The sequence below is a fragment of the Pelophylax lessonae genome, assembly GCF_965119305.1.
Source record: "Pelophylax lessonae genome assembly, chromosome: 8".
Classification (NCBI taxonomy): Eukaryota; Metazoa; Chordata; class Amphibia; order Anura; family Ranidae; genus Pelophylax; species Pelophylax lessonae.
This window is the reverse complement of record NC_138775.1, coordinates 80,116,767-80,144,227: the sequence shown is the minus strand read 5'-3', so window position 1 is coordinate 80,144,227 and position 27,461 is coordinate 80,116,767. Positions and strand designations below refer to the sequence as shown.

Sequence of the window (27,461 nt, the reverse complement as noted above, 5' to 3'; positions counted from 1 at the left end):
TGCACACTGAGAATGCAGTATACAAACCAGTTCTATGGACTACCAGATGCCAACAGTACCTTACTGAGAACAGGCTTGGGGGCCCTTTTGTTTCCCCAATGTAACTTTACTAGTCTGAGCTGGAGAGAACAGAGTGCACCAACACAGAAGTAGTCAATAGTGTTGTTTATTTTCTTAGTGGAAAGGACACTTGGTTCTGCCATCTCATTAACCCATACATGCAGTTTCTACACTACAATTTCTAATAAATATTCAGTTGGAAGAGGGGGCTGCTTGCTGATCTGCTCCAGACAAATGCATGAAGAGGTCTCCAAGTTCGGCTACATCGTCCTCCGTGGTAGGAATACTTCTGTGCTCTCGATCTTCAATAAAATCCCACAGTCTAACCGCATTAAAGAACTGCACAGAGATCAAGAACAAGTTGTTTACAAAAACGGTTAGGAGCCATTTGTTCTAAAGTGGTGCATTAACACACATTACTGTACTAAGGCAACACAGCTCCAACACACATGCCTTGCAGCGCAATACAATGCACAGTATTGACAAAAATGGTGCACATTTGTTTTTTGAAATATTGTGGCTTGTTGGCAGCCCATTCATTTGGATGAGCTGCCTTAATGCAAGGCGCATTAATGTGCTGCAAAGAGGTGAATGGGTAGTTATAGATGAAGTATTATAACAAAGTACACACCTCATTGCTCTTTATCATAAATTTGTTTTTATATTAAATTGACTAGTTCACCTTTTCATAAAAAAAAAAAAAACCTAACAAACACGACTACACATTCCAGCTTCCCTAGTATACTGAAAAGCAGTTTGCAGGATAAAGGGAAAAAAAAATGGCTTCCAACGTACACCTATAGGCACTGCGCAGCCTCTTCCCAGCCTGTTCACAAAACTCCTGTGGAAAATTTATTGAAGGGGTTAAATGGAGGGTCACCCATTCTGCAGGCTAAAGAGAGGCCACAAAATGGCCTACTGTACATGTACTGTAAATTAAAGTGGTTCTAAAAGCTGAAGATTTTTTACCTTTATGCATGAACCTAAAAACCCTTCAGTGTGCAGCTCTCTCCTCATGGCCCCCCCGCCAAATACGTACCTGAACCCGATCCAGCACTGTGCACAGGAGCCTCCACTCTCCTGGGTCTCTCCCTCATTGGCTGAGGCACAGCTGCCATCAAGGAGGGGGCAGGGCCAAGCCGGGCTCTGTGTGTCTTCTAGTCACACAGAGGTAGCTCAAGAGCTAGCACGCACACAAGTGTCCCCAGAGGATGCAGCTTGCTCTGGGGGCAATCAGCAGGGGAGAGGAGCCCGGAACTCGGGCAGGGGACCCGAGGAGGACTTTGGCTGTTCCGTTCAAAACCATTGCACAGAGCAGGCAAAGTATAACTCCCCCCCCCCCCCCCATTTTAAATATCGGAACCTTTAGTATTACTTCAAGTATTTTTTTTTTTTTTTTTTTAAACCTAGGGACTGCCCTAAAATATACTAGAAAAGCTGGAATGCATAGGTGATTTACATAAAGGTGAACAATTTAAATATCTAAATCCTTTCTTAGATTTGTCATTCAGTCTGCCACATAAATTGTGTTACTAAATAAATAAGTGGAAACATCTTTACAGCAGAAATGGTATTCGTTATTATTAAACTGAGCTTAGAATCAATTAGGAGGAACACACACTTAGAAAGGATAGGTACTCATGAAGCAAGAAACCTGTGTGGTTAGCAATGATGGAAGCTGGCATTCTTTGGCTTCTGCCACATAGTAGTACCAGAGCGTTCAGGCATTACGCGCTTCCATCAGAGCCTAATCACACAGATGTTTTACTTTGACCAAACTTTCCTTTCTAAAACCAGGAAGGAGATGGCAGCACATTGCCATCTTTATTTTAAATCCTTAGTTGCTTTTTTTCTGTAGACACAGAGGTAGACTATACTGCTGAAAGTAGGAGTGCTATGTGGGACAGACTGCCTACTAAAAATCACATGATGTCCCAAGGACATAGGAGTGTCCCTCTCCAGAGCCCCTCAGCTCTCACTGGTTTCTCCTGCTGACGTCCACTTCATTACTTTCTCCTGTAGGAAAGTAAGCGGTGAGATCTGTAAGGGAGCAAATACATCAATGCCCCTGGAGGTGTCTGTTTGCCAGCAGGCTTTTATAAGTATAAAACTTGAATGGAGTATCTTTACGGTCCTTTCAAAGCATACCACACATAAAAACTCACCGAAATGCATTGCAAATGCAGGTACATTGGTGTTCATTTAACATGCATTTTCACATGCACTGCAGTGTGTTTTTATCCAATTTCATGTCATCCATTGTGAAGTGATAGGCTCCTGGAGGGGTCAAAATACTAAGAACGTTTTTTTTTTATATCTTTGCATTCAGTTGTGTTGCATTTACATGCATTCGTGTAGGTTGCATTGCATTAAAATGCAAACCGGTTGCCTTTTAACACCGCACACTGCAACGCACATGTGCACAAAACACTTTTGTGAACGAGGTACATAGAAAACCACTGTTTTACATTTACCCTTGAAGTGACCTACATTGATCCGGTGCAAACAAATGTAGATAACTGGTGTGCATTAGACTTCAGATTAGTAACAGGGTCGCTTTAAGCATGTGGCACTTTTCCAGGATCTCACACAAGAGGAAACATCTAGTGTTGGGCATTCTCTGGATTTACTTCATGTATGGTGCATTAGTAAGATTAGAGAAGTTAAATTTAGAATTATTAGGTTTATAATAATAGAGACTGAAAATGAATAGTATTTCCCGATATCATTAGAAAGCTCAAAGTTATGTGGATATTATTGTCTATTGGGGCACAGCAGCTGCACAGACAATCTGTCCCAATAGGACATCCGCATGGGTGCATGTCCCTGTGTGCATTTGGGGCTGTGCATTCGCACAAATATACTGGGAGCAGAAACTGTGTGCAGCCACTGCGTCCCAACAGAAAACAATGGGACTGTTGGCACGGGGATGCATGCCACACCTGTGCATCCCCAGGACAGCAAAACACGGCCCTGTGTGAACGAGAACTAAACTTTACTACTAAAACAAAAAGAAGGCAGCATTATATTAATATATATATATATATATATATACATACACACACACACACACACACACACACACATACATATACATACATAATTTTGAATCTCAGATTTTTTTATTGCCCTTTAGCGTTTTGAAATCAATATTAGTCCCCCCCGAAAGATGGGAAAAAGAAGGACTCTTACCCGTACTGTGCCTTCGGATCCAAGTTGTTTCCGGGGTTTCTCAGGGTCTGCTCTGGTTCCATCTGGGTATGCATGCAGGTAAAGACACTTTCCACCAAAGGGGCAGGTGCCACGTCCCTGATCAAAGTATTTACAGGCCTTCTTACTGAAACATAAAGACAGGCAACTGGTCACCCACTGCATGGTGTGTCCTAGTAGGTTTTTACTAGGAATAGGCAGTATTATTTTTGTTTAATAAAACAGAAAGTCTACCACATTATCTAGGTACTGTATGTAACAGTTCGATATATAAAAATGTATCCACATCTTTGGCTAGTCAAGCACTACTCAGTCAACCTTTTCCATTTCCGGGTACCACCTATAATCCAGATTTGAAAGGAGGAGGAGGAGGAGGTTTCCAGGATAATCATCTGAAAATAGAGGACTAGGGATGCACCGAATGTTCGGCGGCCGAACATTATTCGGCCGAAAATAGAAAAAAATAGCACTTTCGGTGTTCGGCCGAATAAGTCAAAAGGCCGAATAATTTTGTGCCGAATAATAGGGCTGAACGATAGTCGATATGATATCGACTATCGTTCTGTGGCCGTAGGCGATATTCATATCGCCGAGGTCACGATATTTACAGGGGGAAGGGACTCGGAGGAGGACAGAAGGACTCTCAGACTTCCGTGAAGCCGGGACACTTCAGCGGTGAGCATACATTACATTACTCACTCGTGCACTGCAGCCCGCCCCACACATTCAGTGAGTCTTACTCTCCTCCCTAGTTTTTTCAATGGCACATTCAGGAAGCCAATCACGCCGTGATTAGCTGCACAGCGAACCAATCACGCGTGCCTGCACAGCGAACCAATCACGCGTGCCTGCACACCTGATTGGTTCCGCTGTGCCGCTACTCACGGCGTGATTGGCTTCCTGAATGTGCCATTGAAAAAACTAGGGAGGAGAGTAAGACTCACTGAATGTGTGGGGCGGGCTGCAGTGCACGAGTGAGTAATGTATGTATGCGGCTGTGCTCCTTTCCAGGCTCCTACTACCACCACTATGAGAGACTGTCTGTCACTGTATAATCTGATCGAGTCCACACTGACACTGACTGACTGTCACTGAGTAATTGATGTTACCACATTAACCCTGACCTGCCCAGTGCCCTGTATCTGCAATTAAAATTTACAGGCTGCCTGCATGCTTCCTGATTTCCATTCCCAGCATCCTTCCCAATCCCTACAGTGTCACTAACATTAACCCTATGGTACAAGGCTGCAGTGTGCACTGAATCCCATTCCCTACATTAACATTTAGGGAGAGAGAGAGACATGAGAGGACAAGAGAGAGAGAGGACGAGAGAGAAAAGAGAGAGAGAGAGAGAGAGAGACGACAAGAGAGAGAGAGAGAGAGAGAGAGAGACATGAGAGGACAAGAGAGAGAGAGAGAGAGAGAGAGAGAGAGAGGACAAGAGAGAGAGGACAAGAGAGAGAGAGAGAGAGAGACACGAGAGGACAAGAGAGAGGACAAAAAATTGGAAAAATAAATGGAAAAAATGCGAAACACCGCGTTCGGTATTCGGCCTTCAGCCAAACATTTTATTATTATTCGGCTTCGGCCAAGAATTTCATTTCGGTGCATCCCTATAGAGGACTGTAGTCCTCTGTGGTAATTTAAAGCCGGAAAGGCCCTCATGTCATTTTAACTGAATCTTGATGTCCTCTATGTACTTCAGATCATGCAGTAATCCAGCATGAAAAAGCCTGATACTTTGTCGAAGAATTTTCGATTGATCACTGCTGCTCTTCCTGCTTGTGTGCAGGGAGACTGGTCTTGTATCTGCCTCCTGTAATTCTCTGCAGGCAGCCTGTAGTGGGTGGGTCTGGGTGGGTCTGGCTGTGTCCCCCCCCCCAATCTCTGCACAGGCTATGTGCTGCACAGTGATGATGGGTATTAATTGGGTTTGCAAAGTGGAATTATATAATTTGGGATATTGAGAAAGATGTATGAATGCAAGTATTAGGACTGGAGTTCAGCGCTAATGTAAAAGTCAGCCATTTTAAAGTCCATTAGGGCCCGTTTACACTTTGCAGTTCTAGGGTGTTTCATTAATGCATACTGTATTAAGACAACCCATTTAAATGGACCAAAAAAAAAAAAAACACAAAAAACAGGAACAGCATGTTTTCCCCATTACTGCGTTTTTATCAAAGTGCTCTTTAAAATAAAATGGCAGCGCATTATGCTATATACTAATGCATGTATTGTGTGCTGCATTAAAATTCTTGTAAAGACACAAGGGTGAAGGTTTAAAAAAAAAAAAAAAACTGTGTGCAGCACCCCCCCCCCCCCAATACTTATCTGAGCCCCCTTGCGATCCAACAATGTCCACAAGAGCCTTGCATCTCTGGGGACCTGCACTCCTGATTGGCTTTTGGCAGCAGCCAAAGGCTCCCACTGCTGTCAATTACAGCCAGTGAGCCAATCAGGAGACGGAGGGGAGCCACAGCTCCATGTGTGACTAGACACACAGAGCCACAGGTTGGGAGCACGCCTGCTTGGGTTCCCCCCACAGCAAGCACCCAGGAGGGAGGAGCCAGGAGCGCCGGTGTGGGACCCAAAAAAGAGGAGGATGTGGGTTGCTCTGTGCAAAACCATTCCCCCCCCCCCCCCCCCCATTTAGGTGGATGCAGTATTGTTCTGATGCTGCATCTGTCCCCCGCCACCTCTGCACTAAGAACCGAGTGATCGAACACCGCCGATCGCTTTTCACAGCTCCCTGAGTAAAGAGCTGCTGACTGTCAGTTAGCAGCTCTCTGCTCACTCATTGGAGCGCTGGCCAGTGGAATTGCATGGTGCGGCCAGTTCAGGCTGTAAGTGGCTTGCTGAGAGGCTGAGCCGGGTGTTGGTCCAGGCACCTGGCGGATCCCGATTCCATGGTCGTGATGATGCTGCGCCTGAACCGACATCTGTGACATCAGCAGAGAGCGGACTTCAGCCCACTCTTTGCTGAAAATGGGTCACAGGAGCGCAGAACGAACTGCACTCCTGTGATCCATAGCAGATGTACAGCCAAAATGACCTTTGGCTGTACATGCTTAAAAAAAAAAAAAAGAAGACTTTATCGCTTTAACGCATGAGCTATTGCCACACACTGGAACTGAGAAGAGTAAACGGGCCTTTAGGGATTTACATTGACAAAAGGAAGATTAAAGTGGAACTAAAATGTAAAAAAAAAAAAAAAAGTGCAGGAGGATGAAAGGTTACCAAACAACTGCAAGAATCAAATTATCTATTTGCATATTTAGGCTTTCAAGGCATGAAGGCTCCACATCAACACATTATGTGCAGGCACATTCAAATGTATACAAGTTAGTAAGTTTATTTAAGTTCCCTAGTACCCCCGAAGATGTATTACTCAATGCAGCCATTATAAACCTGCGAATCTGAGGATTCCATAGTCAGGGGTCCCAGTTTAGAAGTTTTTGGTTTACATTGAAAGTCAAAACTCACCCCATTCCCTGCTTAAACGCATCAATCAGTTCATTCTTCTTGCTCTGATCCTCCACCCAGTAAACACTGGGAATAACAAACTCGGATATCACACGGCATTCTGGACATGCTCTAATCAGAAGACAAAAGGAAAAACAACAAATGCTGCTGTGACTGGTGTTACCTGAATGTGTATTTCCGTTCACCTAGTTGTCAGATAACCTGAGCAGATATTGTACATTGCAGTCAAAGTAATGCAGCATGGCCAAAGCTGTGATTTGATAATGAAGGAATGGTAACTTACCAATAAGGTCTCCTGTGCTCTCACATAAAATAGTAAGCTCTATTTGTTAGATTCACAGTATTGTACAATGCAATAAAGTCTAATTAGCTTTAATTGCTTTGTTTTTTTCCCCAGACTGAATCTAAATGCGTGGGGATAACAGGAAAATAATACAAAGACATATTGAGGAACTATTTACCCATATATTTCAAGTGAAAGAAAACCCTAACAAAAAAAATGTTCCTTCCCTCCTCCTCCCACCTATCCAGCCTAAACTGTAAACTTACCAATTTTCAATCTGCCTTGGTCACGTGTTTCTGCAGCTATGTGTAAGGGAGCACTTCACAACAACTGAATTCCGGGAGCATTGACATAACCCATAGGCTCCCATGGCCCAGCTGTTGGCGCTCTCCCCTGCAGCAGCCATTCACTGACACAAGGTAGCTGGAGCTGTGGGATCACGTAACTGGACCAGAACGGATTAAAAATAGGTAAGTACACACATCTTTTTTTATACAGGTTAGGCAGTATAGGTAGGAGGGGGAAGGGAACCTTTTTTAAGAATAATTACACTGTAGTTAGGCTTTTTATCCACTTTTTAACAAACCTAATTTGAGTCAAAAGGTGTGGTTTAAAAAACACAAAAGGTGTGGTTTTATAACTAAATAAACCCTCTACATCAGTGGCCCTCAACTCCGGTCCTCAGGGCCCACTAACAGGCCAGATTTTAAGTATTACCTTGGGGAGATGCAGACTAGAATACTGCAATCACTGAGCAGCAAATGATATCACCTGGGATGTATTTCAGTTATCTTGCAAACCTGGCCTGTTAGTGGGCCCTGTAGGCCAGGGTTGAGGACCACTGCTCTACATCACCAAAAAAAAAAAAAAAAAAAAAAAAAAAAAAAAAAAAAGGGTAATGGAAATAAGACATGCAAAGTATGCTGCATGTTTCTAAAATCCAGCCCCAGCACTTACTTTATGACAGGATTCTCAAACTGTCTGGCACATCTCCACTGCCTGATACAGGAGAGGCAGTACGTGTGGTTGCAGTTGGACAGGATACCAAATCTCCGCTCTGATGGTGAAGGCTTTTCATACACGACTTCCATACAGATACTACACACCTTGTCTTGGCTGGCCTGGAAGGCAAAGGCCTTTTCCATCTCCAATTCAAATGCCGCCATACACAACTAAAACAAAAAAAAAAAAAAACTATACACTTAAGCGCCAGCAAGATTTGAGTATTAACTACACAAAGGCAGATAGAAGCCTGACATGACATGACATGCCAGAAACCAGTATTGAGGAAATGTAGAGAATGAAACGTGAAAATCTTCTGAAAATGCTTATTTACATAATGCCACGCTAATTTAATGGCTTTTCAAGCTCAAAAGTATGCAGATTAGGAGCTCAGACTTTTCCCATACTTTCCTAATCCTTGTACTCATCAGGGCAGTATCTTAAACAGTGCTAAAGCTCCAGACTGTCAACAAAAAGGTTATTCATGTACCGTAGCTCCAACATATAAAACACTTTTATAAAGTTTTATGTAGAATTAGGAGTAATTCGACATAAGTCAAAAAATATAATGCATTTAGGATGCTTACATTTTATCATTAATTGAATCCTTTAAATACAACTTACTGAATATATTGATTTGGAAGCCCGCTTTAGCTTTTAGTAGACCCTTCCCCCCCCCCCCCTCAAGCAATACCTTTTTTAATTCCTAAATAATACAAATTGTTTTCAGCTGAATTTATGAATCCTAACTTACAAACTTGCACTAAGAAAAATATGGAGTCAGCATTGACTTCTCAAAACTAGTAGTTTGTTTGGGAAGATCAGTTTATTTACTAGATGGAACATAATCAAGTGATGATTAGATAATATTCGTATACAGCCTACTTATCTGATGCAATAAGGTAATGCTGCATAAAGAGATTTTGTATGATTGTCTAGTTTACAGGTTAGTCTGCTGATCTAGGCATAGCCAATTAGCTAAAAACGGTTTGATGAGAATTAAAACTCAGAAAGTTTCTAAACCTTCCCCACTCAATAGAAAGCAAAAAAAAAAAAGAAATGTGGACGACGATTGGATGACGTTTTACCGAAAGTTAATGGTAGAAGGCTACCGTTCTCCTGAGAATGCTATCTGCCTGGCTATCACGGTAACCCTCTTTAACCACTTAAGCCCCGGAAGATTTTACCCCCTTCCTGACCAGGGGGTATTTTGTGATTCGGCACTGCGTGACTTTAACGGACAATTGCGCGGTCATGCGATGCCGTACCTAAACAAATTTGACGTCCTTTTTTTCCCACAAACAGAGCTTTCTTTTGGTGGTATTTGATCACCTGTGCGATTTTTTGATCATGCGCTATAAACAAAAAAATAGCGACAATTTTGCAAAAACAACAATATTTTTCACATTTTTTTTTTATACGAAATTCTCCCCAAAAAAATGTAAAAATCAAATTTTTTTAACATTTTCCGCCAATTTGTTTTATGCTACATATGTTTGGTAAAAAAAAAGCGTATTTTGATTGGTTTGCGCAAAAGTTATCGCGTTTACTAACAAAGGGAAAGATTTTTGTCATTTTTTTTTTAATGCGTAATGGCGGCGATCTGCGATTTTTTTGCGGTACTGCGACATTGCGGCGGACAGATCGGACCCTTGACTGACATTTTTGACACTTTTGGGGTTACCAGTGACATTACTGCAGTAATCAGTGCTATACATATGTACTGTTACTGTAAAAATACACTGGTAGTGAAGGAGTTAACTTTATTTGAGAGGGAGGGGCTGTGTGTGTCCCTAGGGGCGTGATTCTAACTGTGATTGACTGTGGCTTGAGCTGTAGGAACAATGATCAACGGTCCTACATAGTAGAACCATATGATCAGTGTTTCTACACAGGGGAGAATGACAGGCGGCTTGTTTACACTAGCCGCCTGACTTTCTCCCTCTGCAGCGACGATCGCAGAGTGACCGGTGGACATCGGGTCCGCCGGTCACACGCGCGGGGGGGGGGGTCCGTGACCACGCGGGAGCGCGCCTCCGACAGCGCGCGCTCGGTCCCCAGAGCCTCACAGGCTAGTGACATATATATACGTCAACTTTGCCTGTGAGGGGCTGACCGCCGCAGTATATCTACTTGCGGCGGTCGGCAAGTGGTTAAATCATTGACCCAGAGAAAAAAAGAAAAATAAGATAAGCACTCCCGAGTCCCCAGCACCCCCCTCCCTGCTTGTTCCAGGTCAATGGCTCACAGTATTAGTGGGTCAGCATACATGCAATTTCATTAGTCATTTTAGGTGATAAGCTCAATTACCAACAAATAATTAACACCTTTAGGAAATGTATTTATATGTATTCTATTTGAGGCCCCATATGGGAATTTTTAGTATCCAGTCTTGACTACAATCTGCCGTTATAGGATTTTTATATAAGTCAGACTAAAGCAGGAATGTTGATAGATGCTGCCTAACCACCATGCAGACAGTTGAGGAATGTCTGGCCATTTTCACCTTTTCATGCGACTTCCTCTGTTCCTGATCATAGGGGTGAAGCACTTGTAGGCTGCAGATCTCACAAACATCTCCATGGATATAAACACAGCTTTCCCCATAGTGACATGCCCCTGCAGCTGCATAGGGGCAAAGCTGCTGGGGGTCCTCAGGAAAAGGTGAGGCCGCCTCAACTTCTTCCAGTCCTGTACAGATGGCTTCCAGGTAAGAGTGTGGTTTCAACACTTGATCAGTCACTTGAGTATCACTGCTGTAGTTTTGGTTATACGTGGGATTTGATCGATTTTTATCTTCTGCCAGTCCCGATAAATCTAATAAGGACATTGGAAAGACACAATAAGTACTCATTAATTCCCTTGAAATTTTGAAGAATCACACAGCCTTCCAGTTCTCAAATTATAGTGCATATAATTTTCTTCCTGAGACAATATATTACTGGATTCTAAACAGCATAGGCCCTTTAGTTTTTACATTTTATATAGCTAAACCTGAAAAAGGGGCCAGCATGAAGTGATCTAGCAAAACCTAATTCTCTGACTAAAGTTCCATTTAAACACCCCCCAGCCCCCTTCTAACCACTTGCCTACTTGGCACTTTCAACCACTTCCGTGGTCGATTTTCAGCTTTCAACGCTGTTGCACTTTGAAAGATAATTGCGCAGCCATGCAGCATTACACTCATATGAAATTTTTATTATTATATATTTTTTTTTTAACAAATGAGAGCTTTCTTTTGGTGGTATTGAATCACCAGTGGGTTTTTTATTTTTTGCTAAACAAATGGAAAAAGACCAAAAATCTTGAGGGGAAAAAAAAAAAAAAAAAAAAAAAAAAGTTTTTCTTAGTTTGTTATAAAATTTTGCAAATAGGTGATTTTTCTCCTTCTCGGAAGTGATGAGGTGGCACTGATGATCAGTGCCCTGATTAGTGTAGACGTCCCCTTTCACATTTGCGGGTTACCGGCTCTCCTCTCTCTCCTACTGTGACAGCATGTCTACATTATGATCAGCTGTGATTGGACACAGTTGATCACGTGGTAAAGGGCCACTATGATTGGCCCTTTACCCCGATCTGTGATTAGCTGTGGCCGAAGGACACATCGATCACAGGGTGCGCACCGCAGCGGGCGCAGTTCTGGGAGGATGTTAATAGTTACATAGTTAGTGAGGTTGATAAAAACACATCAGTCCACCCAGTTCAACCTATGATGTGTGTGTTTGTATACATTGTATACCCCTGTATGTTGTGGTCTTTAAGGTGCCCATCTAATAGTTTTTTGAAACTATCGATGCTCCCTGCTGATAACACTGCTTGTAGAAGAGAATTCCACATCTACATACTACATCCTTACTGATCTGACAGTAAAGAACCCCTTACATATTTTAAGGTTAAACCATTTTTCCTCTAGTTTTAGTGAGTGGCCACGTGTCTTATTGTATTTCCTTTCTCTGAAAAGTTTGTTCCTTATGCTATGGTCATCACCAGTACAGTATTTGTACATTGATATCATATCCCTAATCAAGCGTCTCTTTCTCCAGAGAGAATAAGTTCAATGCTTGTAGTCTTTCCTCATAGCCGATGCCCTCCATTTCCCTAATTATTTTTGTTGCCCTTCTCTGGACTCTCTCCAATTCCAGCACATCCTTCCTGAGGACCGGAGCCCAGAACTGGACAGCATACTCCAGATGTGGCCAGACCAGAGTCTTGTAGAGTGGGAGAATAATTTCTGGAGTGAATCCCCTTTTTTATACATGCCAGTATTCTGTTGGCTTTGCTTGCAGTGGCTTGGCATTGCATGCCACTGCCAAGCCTGTTGTCCACTAGGACCCCCAGGTCCTTTTCCATCTTAGATTCACCCAGAGGTTCCCCCCCTAGCAAGTAGCTTGCTTTTGTGTTTCTGAAGTCCAAGTGCATTACTTCACATTTTTCAACATTAAACCTCATCTGCCATGTAGCTGCCCACCCCATTATTTTGTTCAGGTCCGCTTGTAAGGTTTCCACATCATGTATAGAAGTTATTGCCCTACTTAGTTTAGTATCATCCACAAATACCAAGATTGTGCTGGATAACCCCTCCTCTAGATGGTTTATGAATTAAACAGGATTGGTCCCAGGACAGATCCTTGGGGGACCCCACTTTCCACACCCACCCAATCCGAGTACTCCCCATTTATCACCACCCTCTGGACTCTCCCCTGGAGCCAGTTCTCTATCCAGGTACTCACCCTATGGTCCCTACCTATGTACCTTAGTTTGTACAGTAAGCGTTTGTGGGGAACGGTGTCAAATGCCTTTGCAAAGTCCAGATACACCACATCCACAGGCCTTCCTTTATCTAGATGGCAACTCACTTCAACGTAGAAGGTTAATAGAATAGAATGTGTTCTGGCCTCGCTTTCTTACTATTTATAGACTTAAAGAATTTCTTGGGGTTTTTATTACTCTCTTCCGCTATATGTCTCTCGTGTTCAATTTTAGCTACTTTGATTTCGCCTTTACATTTCTTATTGCACTCTTTGTAATGTTAGAATGCTGCCAATGGCCCCTCAGCCTTGTGTAGTTTTTGAAGGCCTTTTCTTTAGTATTAATATACATTTTTATGTTGGAGTTTAGCCAACCAGGGTTTATTTTTGCTCTTTTAAATGTATTCCCCTTTGGAATGCACTGGCCAATCCCTTTGTTTAGTATGCTCTTGAAGCACTCCCATTTTTCCTCCGTGTTCTTTGTTCCCAGGGTTCTATCCCATTTTATATTGTCTAGCAAAGAGTGCATTGTAGGGAAGTTGGCTCTTTTGAAATTCAGTGTCCTTTAGATTATCCTTGTGTTCCCTATTACTATGATTTATACAGAAACAAATTGACCTATGGTCACTGTTTCCCAAGTTGCCCCGTATTTCTATATCTGTGATCAGGTCCGTATTGTTGGTAATCAGTAGGTCTAGTACCGCATTGCTTCTTGTCGGTGCGTTCACCATCTGACCCATGAAATTTTCCTGCAAAACATTTAGGAACTGCCGAGCCTTGGATGAATGCGCGGTTACTTCTGCCCAGTCTATATCTGGCTAATTAAAGATAATAGACGCCCCCCCCCCCCCCCAGAAGTGCATGATTGCGCTGTAGCGTCATTCGGCTATAGCGAAGGTCAGGAAGTGGTTTAACATTACGTAGAAGGAAGACATTTCAGTTCTAAAGTTTTCAAAAAAAAAAAAAAAAAACAGAAGCAGCAATTTGTATATATTTTTCTTTAAGGTTGTGCGAACATGTAACACATATAAGATAGGTGTAATATTAATTTGATGCAAAGGTGGAAACACAATTTAACCTTCAAGTACAAATTATATCACAAGACAGGATCAGCACTAGACAGCCCCCACCTATTATTGATTTTAAAGCTGATGTCCAGGTTTATCATTACTTTAAGCAGTTCGTATACAGGACTGTGTTCCGGGTGTAAGGCGAGACCCTCCTGTCTCACACCCAGAACAAAATAGCGTTGGGCTGAGCAGCACTCAAGTCATTCATAGACAGCTCTATATTTTATCAATGAATACAAAGTTTCCATTGATTGGCTGAGTCGGAGAGGCGGACTGATGACATCACAATCTCCCACCCAGCCAATCAAAGAAAGCTTTGTATTCATAAATAAAATACAAAGCTGCTTATGAATGGCTGGGTGCCACTCAGCCTGAAGCCATTTTGTTCTCAATGCAAAACAGGAACACAGTGCTTTATACTGTATGTAGCGAGGTTAAATACACTTTATACAGTGGAGAAACGATTTAATCCACTGCAGATTTTGTACGTTTGCCCACTTACAAAAAAATGAAGGGTCTATAATTTTTATCATAGGTGCATTTTAAATGCTAGAGACAGAATATCAACAAAAAATCAAAAAAAAAAAAAAAAACACAATAAAAATGTTATAAATGGAGTTGCAGTTCAGTGAGTAAAATAAGTATTTGATCCCCAAGCAAAACACGACTTCGTACTTAAAGGAGAAACCCTTGTTGACAAGCAAAGAGGGTAAGACGTTTCTTGTAGTTAGTGACCAGGTTTGCACACATCTCAGGAGGGATTTTGGTCCACTCTTCTTCACAGATCTTCTCTAAATCCTTAAGGTTTCTTGGCTGTCGAATGGCAACTCAAAGTTTCAGCTCCCTCCATAAATCTTTTATAGGAATAAGGTCTGGAAACTAGGTAGGCCACTCCATGACCTTAACCTACTTCTTCTTGAGCCACTCTTGTTGCCTTGGTGGTATGTTTTGGGTCATTGTTATGCTGGAAGACCCATCCATGACCCATCTTCAGTGTTCTGGCCGAGGGAAGAAGGTTGTCATCTAAGATTTTACAATACATGGCCCTGTCTATTGGCCCCTCAATGCGGCAAAGTCGCTCTGTTTCTTTAGAAGAGAAACAGCCCCAAGATCTGTAAGGAAGAGTGGACCAAAATCCTTCCCGAGATGTGTGCAAACCTGGTTATCAACTACAAGAAACATCTTACCTCTGTGCTTGCCAACAAGGGGTTCTCCTCCAAGTACTAAGTTTTGTTTTGCTTGGGGAATAAATACTTATTTTACTCACTGAACTGCAACTTAATTTATAGCATTTGTTTTATGTGTTTTTTTTCTGGATTTTTAGTTAATATTCTGTCTCACCCAGGGTTACAAATCATAGCCCCTCCATAGATACAGTGGAATAAGTCTATCCAGAAAAGCCTGAAAAAAAGAACACTAATGCAGCCACATCTGAACACTGGTAAGCTGCAAACATTTTACTTTTTTGTGTTTAGATACACCTGAAAGTGAACCTGTGCCCAGATCATGCACTTTTTTTTTTTTACATATTCTGACAAGCAGCAAAAACACTTTAAAACAGGCTCTTAGGGCTGCTTGACAGGTGTGTTTTAAAGGCGTTTTAGGTCCTATACCTACAAACGCTAAATAAGGTGCATATTTAATACAGGCTTGCGTTAATCATATATTCACATACCACGATCTCGGAGTACAAGGCTCTTCTTCTCACGTCTTGGATGGGTAGTTTTTGTGACAATTGGTGGGACCTCCGGGGCAGGTGAAGGTGTTTCTTGAGTGGCAGGCGGGATATTTTGAGGAGTGTAAACTGTGGGAGGAGCTGGCGGTTTCACATGATCATACCTGTCAAGAAAGAATAGGTCAATATTCTCCAAGCAAGAAAAAATAAAATATTTTCCTTTTCTACTATTAAATGCTGACTATATGGAATTTGCATAACAGATCTTTAACATATAGAGTTCAGGTGTCCATTATTCTGCTCTTCAAGCTACTTTTTTCAAGGTTTGTAAGAGAGGGGGGTCTGTACTAGAGCACCAACTTAAAGCTAAGGGGCACTCAAGAGACTCTGGGCAGAATGACAATTAGAACATGTGTATCCATTATCCACTTGCCGACCGCCGCACGCCGATCTACGTCGGCGGTCAGCCCCTCACAGGCAAAGTGACGTAGGGCTACGTCACTAGCTTGTGAGGGTCTAGAGAGCGAGCGCGCGCCCCCGCGTGGTCACGGACCCCCCCGCGCGTGTGACCGGCGGACCCGATGTCCGCCGGCCACTCTGCGATCGGCGGGGGAGAGGGAGAAAGTCAGGCAGCTTGTGTAAACCAGTGGTTCTCAACTCCGGTCCTCGGGACCCACCAACAGGCCAGGTTTGCAAGATAACTAAATTACATCACAGGTGATCTCATTTGCTGCTCAGTGATTGCAGTATTCTAGTCTGCATCCCCCAAGGTAATACTTAAAATCTGGCCTGTTAGTGGGTCCCGAGGACCGGAATTGAGAACCACTGGTGTAAACAAGCTGCCTGTCATTCTCCCCTCTGTATGAGAGCTGATCATATGGATCTACTATGTAGATCCGTTGATCACTCTGCTTACAGATGAAGCCACAGCCAATCACAGTAAGAGTCACGCCCCTAGGGACACACACAGCCCCTCCCTCTCAAATAAAGTTAACCCCTTCACTACCAGTGTATTTTTACAGTAACAGTGCATATATATAGCACTGATTACTGTAGAAATGTCACTGGTAACCCCAAAAGTGTCAAAAATGTCAGTCAAGGGTCCGATCGCAGATCGCCGCCATTACGCGTTAAAAAAAAAAACAACAAAAATGACAAAAATCTTTCCCTTAGTCAGTAAACGCAATAACTTTTGCGCAAACCAATCAAAATACGCTTTTTGCGATTTTTTTTACCAAACATAGGTAGCATAAAACAAATTGGCCGAAAATGTTAAAAAATTTTGATTTTTACATTTTTTTTTGGGGGGAATTTCATATAAAAAAAAGGGAAAAATATTGCTATTTTTGCAAAATTGACGCTCTTTTTTTGTTTATAGCGCGTGATCAAAAAATCGCACAGGTGATCAAATACCACCAAAAGAAAGCTCTGTTTGTGGGAAAAAAAGGAGGCCAAATTCGTTTAGGTACAGCGTCGCACGACCGCGCAATTGTCCGTTAAAGTCACGCAGTGCCAAATCGCAAAATACCCCCTGGTCGTTTAGCAGCCAAATCCTCCGGGGCTTAAGTGGTTAAAAGAATGTGCAAGAAGCTAAAAACATACTTATTACTTCTGACACTGGAAAGAACCACAAGGTTAGGAATGAATAGGTAGTATAGAGTATGCTCAATAGTTTTCCACAGGCTTTCCAACTCAAAAAAAAAAAAAAAAAAAAAAAGGAGTACAATGTCGTGACGTAAGCTCTACAAAAAATAAAGACCCAAAATTAGTTGTGTGAATGTAACCGGATTTCACTTCCCTAGCCAGCCCACTTTTCCTTACAAGCTGCAATGTATTTTGCTGCCTCCCCTTCAGTGCATGTTAAGGTCTAAGGTTTGTAAGGTCTGTACACAGTGAAAGAATAACGTTCCATGAGCAGAAGCACATCAGGCAATGCTAGTCCTTAGCAATCTCTAAAGTCCATGCAAAAAGGAAATATCAAAAGAAATAAGTAGCTGCAGGATCTTAACAGCAGGGTACCTTGGTATTGGCAACTACTGAGCCTAGATATAATCTGCAGGATCCATACCTACAGCGAGACCCATAGGCGCACTGTCCCTTCTGATAGAATCGACAAATAGTGGATGGTTTACTCGTGGCCAAATCATGTGAAAATAAACAGCGATTTCCTTCTCGACACACGCCATGTATGAAATATCTGAAAAGAAGTGAAAACATATTTTTGCCGTTCAGAACACAAAAACTGAGCAAGAGAGTTTGCAGTGTTAAAATAACTCTAAACAAAAATAACATGGAAAAAAAAAAAAGGATCAGCCCAATAAAGATAAACAAAACTGGGTTTTTCTTCATTACTCATGTTAAATCCTGAGATTTTTCTTACAGTACCTTTTTTGCCACTAGATGTCTTCATTCTGATGGCCTGCTTTATTCGACCCCCTTCCTGAGCCCAGGCTGTTTGGGACCTGCCTCAGCCTGTGAAAAGGACTGTACACTGCCCAGATCACCAATTTTTATGACAGTGTTCTATACAGGACCATATAGGAGGATAGAACATCCAACATTCACTCTACAGTTAAATGGTAACTTCACTTTTGTTGAGAAAAAAAAAAACAACATTCCCTCTGGGTGATCTCTGTACATTGCAAGGATTCTAACAAACTTTGTTGCAGATTCCTACCTTTTGTTATTCTGAAGAAATTCCTCCATGTGGGAAAGCAAGTCTAATTGGAGTGGTTTCATAATCAATCAGCGGAGCTCCAATGAGGAAATCTACTGGGCCTGCCTCCCTTAAAACGTGATTTCCTATTGGAAGTATCAAAACATAAATGACATTTTTGGTGTAGAGAATGCCTGAAATCTGACTTGCATCTTAGTGCAGACTTCTGGGAAAATCGGTGAGCCAATCAAGCACGCCGGAAAATGGGTTTTTTGACTGATGGTAAAATCCATTTCTCTGATGTTCATTGAGGGACACAGCTCCTGATTCTTCTTAACCATTGGGTTTTACTGCCCCCTACAGGAGTAGGACACTAGGCAGAAAAAAGCTTGACTACGCCTTTGGGCAGTCCAGGTCGGTCGGTCCAGCCACGGCAAAGCAGAGGAAGCGTTGGTGACCAGCACATATTGGAATGTGAAGGTAGGCGTCCTTGATGTAGATAGAAGCGAGAAAATCCCCCAGGATGTAGGGATGCCACTATCGTGTGGATGGACTCCATTCGGAAGTCCTGTACCCGCACAAGGCAGTTTAGCGCCTTGAGGTTCAGAATTAAAAGTTTAGCCCACTCATCAAGAGTTTGCGACACCAGGGCAATAGTAAATACAGGACTAAGCCAAACCAGCCATAGTTAAACATGTGTCGGGCCAGAGCCTCGGCTCTCCTATCAACCGGATCTTTAAAAGCCAACGACTCCTCAACAGAAAAGTAGCTTTATTTAACCTGGAAACCAACAAGCCCACTACAGGTGGGATGACCCAAAGTCCACGAATGGACCACCTACTAGACCCCACAAAAAACTAGGGGGGAGGGTCACCCTCCGAGCCCCTCCATAGAGGCCCACATAATAGAAAATTGCCCCCTTAGAAAAGGGGACCATGACAGATGCGCAGGCAGTGTATCCTGATGGTCCCGCAGCGCTAAAAAAGGGTAAGTGCCCTCCACAATAATGGCGACATGGTTGCCACCAAAAATTCAACCCCCACAGCACCACCCCTTCCTAGGGAGATGCCAAGCTGGCCACATGGCCTAGTAGCCGCAAGCCACGGCCTCACTTTGTGTGGAGGCCCAGCCGCAAGCACACTCATCCCAGCCAGGCTCATTTGGGCTGCCCTCCCAACCGAGGAAGAGTTGGCCATATGGCCTTGTAGGCTACAAGCCGCAGCAGAGCCGACCACCCAGGGGCAGCAGAGGGGAGGGTGGATGCCCAAACGGAGGGTAGTGGCTTCAGCCACCCCACATAGCTCCCGACCAGTAGGCCGCAAAGCCGCAGCCTAAATTTGGGGCCAGATCCGGCCACGTGAGACGTGGCCCCCCCAAATTATTCGCTCTCTCAGCCCAAAAATTGCAACAGGGAGCCCAGAAGACATCCCTGCCCTAGTCACCAACCTCAAGGGTAGCAGGAGAACCCTGCTAAACCCCCAGTTGTGCACCAGGAAAAACCCAGTCTGCAGCAACTCCAAACAAGCCACCTTAGGAGCATGTGGCAAAGGCCAGCTAATACCCTCACCCGGGGTGGGGAGCCCCATCATCCCAGGGAGGGGCCCACGTCTACTCCAAAACCCTCCAGAGGTTGGGGGGGGGGGGACAGCTACTTACCGTACCATGGGGTTGCTTCTCAGCCAAGGAAGGGGGTTCACTCACAATTTTACTTAAGAACACAGCCATGAAGAATAGTAAAAAAACATACACCAAGAGCAACTTCTCCCAACCATCCAAGAACAGTTTGGTGATGAACAATGCCTTTTCCAGCATGATGGAACATCTTCCAATAAGGCAAAAGTGCTGAATAAGTGGCTTGAGGAACAAAACGTACATTTTGGGTCCATGGCCAGGAAACTCCCCAGACCTTAATCCAATTGAGAACGTGTGATCAATTCTAAGGTGGTGGGTGAACCAAAAAACCCCACAACTTCTGACAAACTTCAAGCATTGGTTATGCAAGAATGGGCCGCTAAACAGTCAGGATGTGACCCAGAAGTTGATTGACAGCATGTCAGGAGGAATTGCAGAGGTCTTGAAAAGAAAGAGTCAGCATTGCAAATATTTACTCTTTGCATAAACTTAAAGTAATTGTCAATAAAAGCCATGAAACTCATGAAATACATGAAATTATACTTCAGTACACCATAGTAACATCTGACAAAAATATCTAAAAACACCCCCGCATGCCCCTGGAGGGGGGGATAACAGGGCCCCTTGCATGCCTCCGGAGAGGGGGGGAGATAACAGGGCCCCTCGCACGCCATGGGGGGGATCAACAGGGCCCCCGCATTCCTCCAGGGGGGGGGGGGAGATAAAGGGGCCCATCGTACGCCTCCAGGGGGTGGGGGGGGAGATAACGGGGCCCCATTCGCACACCTCCAGGGGGGGGGGGAGATAACGGGGCCCCATTCGCACACCTCCAGGGGGGGGGGAGAGATAACGGGGCCCCATTCGCACACCTCCAGGGGGGGGGGGGGAGAGATAACGGGGCCCCATTCGCACACCTCCAGGGGGGGGGGAGAGATAACGGGGCCCCATTCGCACACCTCCAGGGGGGGGGGGGGGGAGAGATAACGGGGCCCCATTCGCACACCTCCAGGGGGGGGGGGGGAGAGATAACGGGGCCCCATTCGCACACCTCCAGGGGGTGGGGGGGGAAATAACGGGGCCCCATTCGCACACCTCCAGGGGGAGGGGGGAATAACAGGGCCACCCGCACGCCTCAAGGGGGGAGGGGAGATAATGGGGCCCCTCGCCCGCCTCCGGGTGGGGGGGGGGGGAGATAACGGGGCCCCACACACACCTCCAGGGGGAAGGGGGGAGATAACGGGGCCCCCCGCACGTCTCAAGTTGGGGGAGGGGAGATAATGAGGCCCCTTGCCCGCCTCCGGGGGGGGGGGGGGAAACGGGGCCCCCCGCACGTCTCAAGTTGGGGGAGGGGAGATAATGGGGCCCCTTGCCCGCCTCCGGGGGGGGAAATAACGGGGCCCCCCGCACGCCTCAAGGGGGGGGGGGGAGATAATGGGGCCCCTCGCCCGCCTCCGGGGGGGAGATAACGGGGCCCCTCGCTCGCCTCCAGGGGGGGGAGATAACGGGGCCCCTCGCTCGCCTCCGGGGGGGGGGGAGATAACGGGGCCCCTCGCTCGCCTCCGGGGGGGGAGATAACGGGGCCCCTCGCCCGCCTCCGGGGGGGGAGATAACGGGGCCCCTCGCCCGTCTCAAGGGGGGGAGGGGAGATAATGGGGCCCCTCGCACGCCTCCGGGGGGGGAATAATGGGGCCCCTCGCACACCTCCAGGGGGGGGGGGAGGGAAGATAACAGGGCCCCTCGCACGCCTCCGGGGGGGGGGGGGGGCCCTCAAGGATGAAGCCCCCAGTACAGAGCTCTGCCCCCCATGGTAAGTATAGCACACATCTCTCATATAACCCCATAGAGGAGGACATTACAGAACACAGACTGTACCCCTGAACCCTGTACACAGCCTTCTCCATCATCACACACAACTTCCCCCACAATAATGAGCTCTCCTCCTCCCAGCCCGGTGGAACAATGAGTGCCCCCCTCCCCCCGCCACAGAACACACATAACGGAGTACCGCTCTCACCTGCACGTCACGTGTTTGGTGTTCATGGCTGGACTCTGGAGCCGGTGTCCTCACGTCACGCTGGTTATGTTGTTGTTGTCTGCTCCTTACCCCGGGGTTCCTCCCCCTATCCCTCCACGGCACGCCCCCTAGCCACCGGCGCCACTACATGACGTCATTAAATGTACGGCGTAGCACCGGCTCCGGCCAGTAACAAGAGCGGAGATCTTTAGTTCCACCATGTGGGCGGTGTGTATGGTTACAGTGGGGGAGGGGCGCTCTCATGGCCATGGACACAAAGACCCAGGCTTCCAGTGACCTTTTTCTGCTTTTTCTTACAAGCCTGCCAAGGATAAGCATGTTGGTTATAGCAGTGTGTGATAAGCATGGTCTCTAAAGTATAACCTAGGAAGGCAAACCGATTTTTTCCAATGTTTTGCACACATGTCAAAACTGGCCTGGGTGGCAAGTGGTTGATATTATGTGTAATATCAGAAAATAAAAGAACTAGGCCTGTAATAGCAGACCACTGCTGAAACGAAATGGAACGCAGATGCAAAATAGCAAAAAAAAAAAAAAAAATGGGGTTACAACCCTCCTTTACGTTGTGTAAAATGGAAAAAAAAAAACACACTTTAATACAATTTTTTAGTAAAATCTAAAACATTTATTTTTAGATATTATTTATTTATTTTATTTTTTTTACACTGTTGCGTTAAACATTATTATTATTTTTTTTCTTTTTACATTTTTTTAAATCCCTTTTGATTGCTGTCACAAGGAATGTAAATATCCCTTGTGACAGAATGACAAATGACAGTCAATAAGACCCCAAATCCCCCCTCTGCACTTTTAACAATTAATGTTTTAACATTTTAGGCCAATTTGTTTTCTGCTACATATTTTTGGTAAAACAAAAATACGCAATAAGCGTATATTGATTGGTTTGCGCATAAGTTATTGCGTTTACTAACTACGGGAAAGATTTATGTCATTTTTATTGATTTTTTTTTTCTAGTAATGGCGGCGATCTGCGATTTTTTTTTTTGCGGGATTGCGACATTGTGGTGGACAGATCGGACCCCTGACTGACATTTTTGACACTTTTGGGGGTACCAGTGACATTACTACAGTAATCAGTGCTATAAATATGCAGTTACTTGTAAAAGTGACACTGGCAGGGAAGGGGTTAACTTTATTGGTGATCAAGGGGTTAAGTGTGTCCCTAGGGAGTGATTCTAACTGTTAGGGGGCATGGCTAGTGAAGTAACCACAGAGACATGCGATCCTATATAGCAGGATCACATAGCCTCTGTGCCTTCTTCAGTGAGAATGACAAAGGGCTGTGTTTACATCAGCTGTCTGTCTTTCTCCCTCTCCTGCGGGAGATCGCAAGTGGCCGGCGGCCATCGGAGTCGCCAGTCACACGCACTGGCTCAGCAGGGAACGAGCAGGGGTGGGAGCGTGCCGCGCGCTCGCCCCCTACAGGCTCGTGGCCGAGCAACGTAGGTCTAGGTCACTTTGACTGTAGGGGGCTGACTGCCGCAGTAAATAGTCATGCCGAAATCAGTGGTTAAAGCTTATCTAAATCCAAAAACAAAAAAATGTATATATTACAGCTCACCAGCAGGCTGCATTACTTTTTCTATTCAAGCTTTTTCTCATTAAGTCCCGGTTCACACTACCGCGACTTGGCCGCCCGACAAGTCGCTGTCCATTCAGTGCTATGGGAACCGTTCTAATAGGACTCAAGTTGCTCCGACTTAGAAAAAGGTTCCTGCACTACTTTTGACCGAAGTCGGAGCGACTTGCATTGACTTCCATTATGTGAAGTCCGTGCAAGTCGCGCCGAAGTCGCGGTGCACGCGACTTCACAGGTCGCCCCCCCAAGTCGGATCGCCATAGTGTGAACCGACACTTAATGTTCTTGCATGGCAAGACTACTTACTGTTATCTCACATATATATTCTTATTATTATGTAAAGGTGTGCGATTCCCAAAAACATATAATTCTGTTTAGCCATCATCCCGAAATGGTAATTGAAAAATGGGGTTGGTAGCCAAATTTACCACCCTAAATCCTCCCACAGTTTTTACACTACATAGACAGTAATATATCGAAACATGCGGATTGTTCCCGATTGGTGTGCTATTACTCTGTGGAATGTTTTGCCAAATGGTTCACAAAATATTGGTGTTTTTGTGGCGAAATTGGTCCCATAGGAATGAATAGCGGAATGTTTAAAACTAGAGTGGGAGCTGACAAAAGCTACAGTGGGAGCTGAAAAATCAGGACATGATTTCTAAACTGCCATCACTCCCTCATTTTCAAGCCCACCTACACAAATCCTTATATCAAAACGTTCAGCTATTCCTGCTGCCACTAAAAATGTCCACGGCTAAGCCATAGTCCTGATAGTTTTCACAATATGACTGGTGGAGGCAAGAACACTTTCACACAATTTCCCCAGAAATTGTAGCTTTTCTAGTTTATTTTCATCTGGCGATCCTGCCAGTAACACACTTTCTGTCCCTGGGGGGCTACACTCCTCCATTGTATCTATGTAGGAAGCCATGATTGCCACCCAGACTGGACTTCAAAAATGTCTTCTTCTCTTCATCTCAGTTATATAGGTGATATATATACAGAGCTTATAGAGAGTAGATGCAGGAACTCCATGTTTCTGAGTCACCCTTTGTCTCTGCCCGCTATCCACCTCCGAGCGTTGGTACATTGGTTCCACCCCCTACCTTCCTCCCAGTACCACCCCTTTTAGAGAATGCCGAAAAAGTATTATTTGGGGTTCTAAAGCTGGATACACACTATAAACGTTTGTTAAGATTTCCCTTCGATTTACCTTCAACTATGTAGTGCAAGGGCCTGCCTGATTGCATACAAATTGAAAGTGTATAGATTTGACCTCATATTATATGGTTTTGGTAAATCTAAAGGAAAAAATCTAAAGACAATTGTATAGTGTGTATGGCCCATAAGTAATTTGTATGAAACAAGAAAAGCAGTACAATAGATCCCCTGCAGCCAGCAAAATAGACTCCTTAGCAACAATAGATCCCCCATAGGACAACCCCCTTCCACAACAATGGACCCCCTAAAAACAAAATACCACCCAGCAACCAATAGAACCCATGCAGCTACAACAGATCTCCCAGAAGCCAGTATCAATAGACCCTCTGGCAGCCAGCAAAAATAGGTCTCTCCCCAACAGTAGATCCATCCCAGCAACAATTGACCTTCTCAGCAACAATAGAACCCCACGCAACAATGGATCCCGCCACCGACATTAGATCTTCCAGCAGCCATCATCAATAGACCCTCCAGCACTCCCTTTTATTACATACAATCAGTGGTGGAGGTGCTGGAACTGCCTTCCCCCACTTTACCTCTGGAAAAAAGTCCTGAAGATATATAATACATTTTTTTGCTCTTGGGTTTAGTTCTACTTTAACCCTTTCACTGCCACCGACATATAGCATACATTGTCAGTGGGGGAGGGGGGGGGGGTTGAGTTACATATGCATTCAGTTGCTATAGCAGCCAGGATGGTGTGTAAATCTGAAAAGCCGCCTGTTGTAGGCTGGGTGGAACTAGTCGGGCAATTGCCCCGTCATGTTTCCTGGCCTTCATGTTCCCACTTGTGGGCCTGGGAACCCCATGGCAGGTAGTGGGAAGGGAGGCCAGTAAATATTCATATGCTGATCTCCCACAATTAGTGAGAACCCAGAATGTGCATTACATCACCTCTCAGTTTGCCCAAGAGCTAATGGAGCACAATCTGTGCTGCATTATCTTTAATAGGGGGATAAGAGAGACATCAGAAGTCTAAAATACCTCTAACATCTAATTAAAGAGAATGCATCATGACCAAATAGTATTACATAGGGAGCTTTTTGTTCTTTTTGTGATAAAGTAAAATTTAGTGAAGAAATTTAAAAACATATAAACAGCCAAGAACTTAACCCCCCAAAACGTTTGAGTTTCTCCACCTTCATACATGCGTGTACAAACATAGACAGATGCGTTGGGGATACCTACACACAAAAACATCACTTTGCCACACATGTTACATATGTCCGCACACACCAAAGAGAGAGCAATAATTCCAGGTCCATTATTATCACAGTTAACTCTAAACTGATGACCTGTAGGGTTTTTAAATCATCCCCTTTAAAAAAATGAGGGTACCGAAGTTTGATGCCATTTCACAGGCGCACACAATTTTAAGGCTTGACATTTTGGGTATCTATTTATTTGGCACAACTTTGTCTTTTAGATTTTATCAAAACATTGGCGAATACAGTATATTGCATTTGTGTGCCCTAAAATGAACTTGTATTTTTTACTGAAATGTTGTGCTTGCTAAACTGTTGTGATAATATCATCTAACATAAAAAATTGGAACTAGCCCTCCATTTTATTCTCCAGGGTGTCTGCTGTCAGAAAATATATCAAGTTTTAGGGGGTTTAAATGTTTTTCACCTTTATGCCTTCTATGCATAAAGGTAAAAAACCTTCTGTGTGCAGCAACCCCCCCCCCCCTAATGTTTACCTGAGCCCCTCTCTTGATCCAGCGATGTCCATGAGGACCTCTCTGGGGACTAGCACTTCTGATTGGCTATTTGCAGCAGTGGAAGCCATCGGCTCCCGTCGCTGTCAATCACAGCAAGTGAGCCAATTAGGAGACTGGAGGACCGGGGCTGAACTGCGGCTCCGTGTCTGAATTGACACACGGAGCAGAGGCTCGACTCGGGTGCCCCCATAGCAAGCTGCATGCTGGGGGGGCACCCGACAGGAGGGAGGATCCGGGCTGCTTTGTTCAAAACCACTGCACAGAGCAGGTAAGTATATGGTGTTTATTATTTTAAAGCATAACTCCACGTTTGTTGAGGAAAAAAACATTCCCCTCTGGGTGATCTCTGTACATTGCAAGGATTTTAACAAACTTTGTTGCAGATTCCTACCTTTTGTTAATCTGAAGAAATCATTGTTTGTTCCTCTGTGTCCTTGTGCTGAGTGGGTCAAATGGGAGTGGTTTTATTATTATCTATCAGTTGTGGCAGCTGCAGGGCTCTAATGAGGAAATCTGCTGGGCCTGCATCCCTTTAGACGTGTTCCTATTGGGAGTATCTCACCAAAGATGACAATTTTGTTGCAGGGGATGCCAGAAATCTGACTTGTATCTTATGCCTCGTTTCTACTGAGCGGTACGGTTCAGTTTGGTACAGTTCAGTGCGGTTTGGAACGGTACGCCTTGATCAGGCTTGCGTTTCCACCACCAACAGTACCCTTAGATGATAGGCGTGGTGTAGCCGGAAAGTAGTGATCAACGTCACTTGATAGGCGTGGTGAACCAATGGTAAACCAATCAACGTTCTGCAGAGTATAGCTCCACCCTGTTGGTACGGTATGATTGTGCTTGGTACCCCAACGAAAGGGTCCCAAAAAGGGCTCTAATGAGGAAATCTGCTGGGCCTGCATCCCTTTAGACATGCTGCTATTGGGAGTATCTCACCAAAAATGACAATTTTGTTGCAGGGGATGCCAGAAATCTGACTTGTATCTTATGCCTCGTTTCCACTGAGCGGTACGATTCAGTTCGGTACAGTTCAGTACAGTTCAGTATGGTTCAG

At 44.6% G+C, this 27,461-nt stretch overlaps 1 protein-coding gene across 1 annotated transcript; it reads right to left on the bottom strand.

The window, feature by feature from the left end:
• Positions 1-147: 147 nt before the first annotated feature.
• On the bottom strand, positions 148-21,981 carry MKRN2 (makorin ring finger protein 2). Its single transcript, XM_082266450.1, has 8 exons — positions 21,834-21,981; positions 17,600-17,728; positions 15,532-15,695; positions 10,545-10,855; positions 7,994-8,208; positions 6,754-6,864; positions 3,253-3,397; positions 148-399 (listed from the first exon to the last, which is right to left on the bottom strand). Exons 1-8 carry the CDS (start codon positions 21,857-21,859, stop codon positions 253-255), a joined length of 1,248 nt encoding a protein of 415 aa, XP_082122576.1. The 5' UTR covers positions 21,860-21,981; the 3' UTR covers positions 148-252.
• Positions 21,982-27,461: the final 5,480 nt, after the last annotated feature.